Source organism: Priapulus caudatus, unplaced genomic scaffold (genome assembly GCF_000485595.1).
Source record: "Priapulus caudatus unplaced genomic scaffold, Priapulus_caudatus-5.0.1 Scaffold2275, whole genome shotgun sequence".
Lineage (NCBI taxonomy): Eukaryota > Metazoa > Priapulida > Priapulimorpha > Priapulimorphida > Priapulidae > Priapulus > Priapulus caudatus.
The window spans coordinates 6934-10711 of NW_014579336.1; the positions used below are offsets into that span (position 1 = coordinate 6934).

Consider the following 3778-nt stretch of genomic DNA (forward strand, 5'->3'; position numbering starts at 1 on the left):
TATATATATATATATATATATATATATATATATATATATATACATGTGTGTGTGCGTGCGTGTGTGCGTGCGTGCGTGCGTGCACGCGCGTGTGTGTGTGTGAGTGTGCGAGCGGGCGGCGTCTGTTTTTGTGCTTGTTACACGTGTTGTTGCAGCAGTTGTTGTTGTTGTTGTTATTGTTGTTGTTGTTGTTTGTGCAAGGGTGTTGCTGCAGTTGTTGTTGTTGTTGTTGTTGTTGTTGTTGTTGTTGTTATTGTTGTTGTTGTTTGTGCGGGGGTGTTGATGCTGCACACGGGATACTGTGTGCTTATGTTGTATACTGTGGTTGTCTCATGAGTAGTGGTCTCCATACATATACAACAGCAATAGAAATAGAATATGGGTGTAGGACGTCGACTCTACACCAGATCATAGCTACAAGTGCTCAGGAGCCCGTTGTCAGAAACAAAATTAGTCTTAACATTAATCTTAACACTAAAATTTTCTCGTAGACCGTCGACAGCACTTTGTTTCGTATTGTTATGCGGAAATCTGCTACGATTTTTCATTCAGGTAACTTCGCAGCGTTTCTGTCGCCGGTCTAACAGAAAAAGTTAATGTGAAGACTAATTTTGTTTCTGACAACGGGCCCCTGGTTTGTTACATGGGCTGTGTAGTGGTAGGCGTGGTTAACACGCAGACTGTATAGACAGTAGAGTAGGCGTGGATCCCAAACATCTACATTATATCACAGCTGAAGCCCTCTGCTTTGTCACACAGGGGTCTGTGACAACCTCGGTGGTTCACACAGACAGTAGAGGCGCCCCGGCTACGCCAACGGCGTTTGGTTAGGCTGCAGCTGCCCTCGAGTTCATGCTTGCGGTATGATTACATACTCACACACCGAAGCTCTTCACTGAAGCGCTTTATATATATTTATATATATATATATATATATAAATATATATTATATACAATACATGCATGCGTGTGTACGCGGCGGCAGCAAGAAACAGCTAGACGTACTACGATGAAATCTCTACGTAATTCGCTTCCTCATTTAGAATCGCTACATCAGTAGCGCATGACCGGCGGCACAAGCAGCATATAATCCCCCCTCCCCCTCTCTCCCTGCTGCTGCTGCTGCTGCCGCCACCGCCCGCATCCTTCCACGCGTGGGATGCTCAGCTGCCGTCTGCACTACTGAATTCCCGCATCCTCTTATGAGAGAGAGGGGGGAGAGAGAGGGAGAGAGAGGAGGGGGAGAGAGAGGGAGAGAGAGGAGGGAGAGAGAGAGGGAGAGAGGAGTATAGACCGAACAGAGCTCAGTCGACTCCCGTTAAGAGGCAATTAAGATGAAAGCTGAAAGCGCGCTCTCGGGGGTCGGTGGTGTGCTGCGCCGTCGCGTCGCGGTGGTTTGTGCGCTGCAGGCGGGGTGTGTCGTGCTGCGTGTAATGTGTGTGTGTCGCCGCTGTGTGCGTGGGTGTGTAAGTGTGTGTGCGCGCGTGTGAGTGCGTGTGTGTGCGTGTGCGTGCGTGCGCGTGTTTGTGCGTACGTGCGTTATAAGTCGGCGTTCTTTCCCCTTGTTGAGCACTCAGCTTATCATGTCTGTCGGCATCGAAGAATTGACGTCACGTCACGCGTAGAAGACGGAGTTTACTGCGTGTTTACATGTTTTATAGTGAATGCGTGAGACGGTAAAGACACTGACGGATGCAACACTGACTGACGCAACACTGACGTACGCGAGAATAACTGACGCAACGCTGACGGACGTGAGATTGACGGACGCAACACTGACGGATGCAACACTGACGGACGGGACACTGACGGACGCGAGATTGACGGACGCGACACTGACTGACGCTAGAATATATGACGCAACACTGACGCAACACTGACGCACCGGTTCGTCCGCAGTCGCGCGACAACTGCGGCACCAGTGTCACCAGGTAGCGCCACGTTCTCTCTCAGCGCGCCGACGCACGAGCGCCGCACTGAGATAGCAGCGCCGCCGCCGCGACGATGACAGTGGCCGACACCGCCGCCGGACAAGAGAGCATCCGAAGTCAACAAAATGGCGGACTGGACCGCCGCCAGCGGAAATGAGACGTGGTACGGCAACGCGACGTCGCCGACGTCTGACACGTCACTGCGCGACCTGGCGGCGGGTTACGACGCTGACCTGCTCACCTTCTGGCTCTACCACATCTGCGCTCCCGTCGTCGTCGCCCTGGGACTCGTCGGCAACACGCTCAACCTGGCCGTGCTCTGGTGCAGTAAGGACCTCGTCTTCGTACCGTACGTGTACCTGCGCGCGCTCGCGATAGCCGACTTCTGCGCGATGCCCGTCTACAGCGCATACCTGTTCTTCGCGCTGTCGCCGACCGCGTCCGAGCGCGTTCCCGCCGTCGCGCTCTACCTCGCGCACGCGCACATGCCCATCTTCAACTCGCTGATGGGGGCCAGCAGCCTGCTCGTGATGGCCGTGACGCTGGACCGCTGGTGGGCGATCTGCCACCCGCTGCGCGCGCTCTCCTGGCGCACGCCGCGCGTCGTCGCCGCCGCCTCCGCGGGGTTGTTCGCCGCCGCCTTCCTCATTCACGTGCCCGAGTGCTTCCAGTACCGCGTCGTCGCGCTCGGCGGCGTCGGCGGCGCCAACACGACGCTCTACGTGCTGCAGTGGAACCACGAACTGCACGAGAGCGTCTGGTACGGCGTCGTGTGGCCGTGGTGCGAGGCGATCGTCTGCCGCGTGCTGCCCGTCGTCTGCGTGATCGTGCTCAACCCGCTCATACTGCGCGCCTTCCGCGCCGGCCTGCGCAACCGCAAGACCCTCTCGCCGACCATCTCCGCGCGCAAGGAGCGACGCGAGCGCGCCGAGCAGCGCCACCTGGCGGCGCTGCTCACCATGCTGTCGGCGACGTTCGTCGTCTGCACGGTGCCGATGACGACGTTGACGCTGGTGGACCGCATGGTGCCGCAGGAGCGGCGCGAGCGATTCGCCTTCTACCCCGGCCTCAGCCACGTCGCGAACATCGTCGAACTCGTCAACGTCTCCGTCAACTTCTACCTGTACAGCGTCAGCAACACGAACTTCCGCAAGGCGTGCCTGAGCGTGTTCGCCCCCTGGTGTCGGCCGCTGCGCGGGTTCGCGCGCCGCCCGACGTTCACGTCGAGCGACCGACGCAGCGGCAGCATGGTGTCGCACGTCAGCGTCAGCCGCACCGACACGACCGCCAGGGGGCGCCAATCGGTGGTAGCGGCGTCGCTGCGGCAGAAGGCGGTCGCCGACGGTGGCGCCCCGCCGTTGGCGATCGAGTCTTACTGCTGATGAGGGCAGGGGGCGGCACCATGCACTCGGTGGGATGGTGTCGAGTGGACACAAGTGCTTGTGGCTGGAGGGTGCTCTCAGAGTGGGGGTGCTCACACCGTGCTGCTCTCAGTCGGACGGCGCCAAGCGGACATGAGAGACGCCATATTTGGGGAGATAGCTGCCACAGCAGGACGCGTCATCATGCGACAGCCATGTATGACGCGTGAATTAATTCACCTGCTAAGAACAGGGTGCTCTCTCTCCCATGCCAGGGGGCGGTGACCCCCCCCCCCCCGGCGTGACGTCACTATCACCCACGTGAGTGTGAAATCTTATCAGTAGAGCGGAAGGGGAGCGTCTGACCCTGCACTTGCCCCACTGCAGTGCTAACGATGCACATGTACGATGATAGACATGGTCAGGGTTTGAAGCGTGATGTATGTCCACCGCGAAATGCTCCTTGACATTTCCAGAGACGTCTCA

General features: G+C 57.6%; 1 protein-coding gene across 1 annotated transcript; it reads left to right on the forward strand.

The window, feature by feature from the left end:
• The first annotated feature begins 2056 nt into the window (after nucleotides 1-2056).
• LOC106818483 (probable G-protein coupled receptor AH9.1) lies at nucleotides 2057-3313 on the forward strand. Its single transcript, XM_014823183.1, has one exon. The coding sequence runs from the start codon at nucleotides 2057-2059 to the stop codon at nucleotides 3311-3313; it is 1257 nt and encodes a 418-aa protein (XP_014678669.1).
• The last annotated feature ends 465 nt before the right edge of the window (nucleotides 3314-3778 follow it).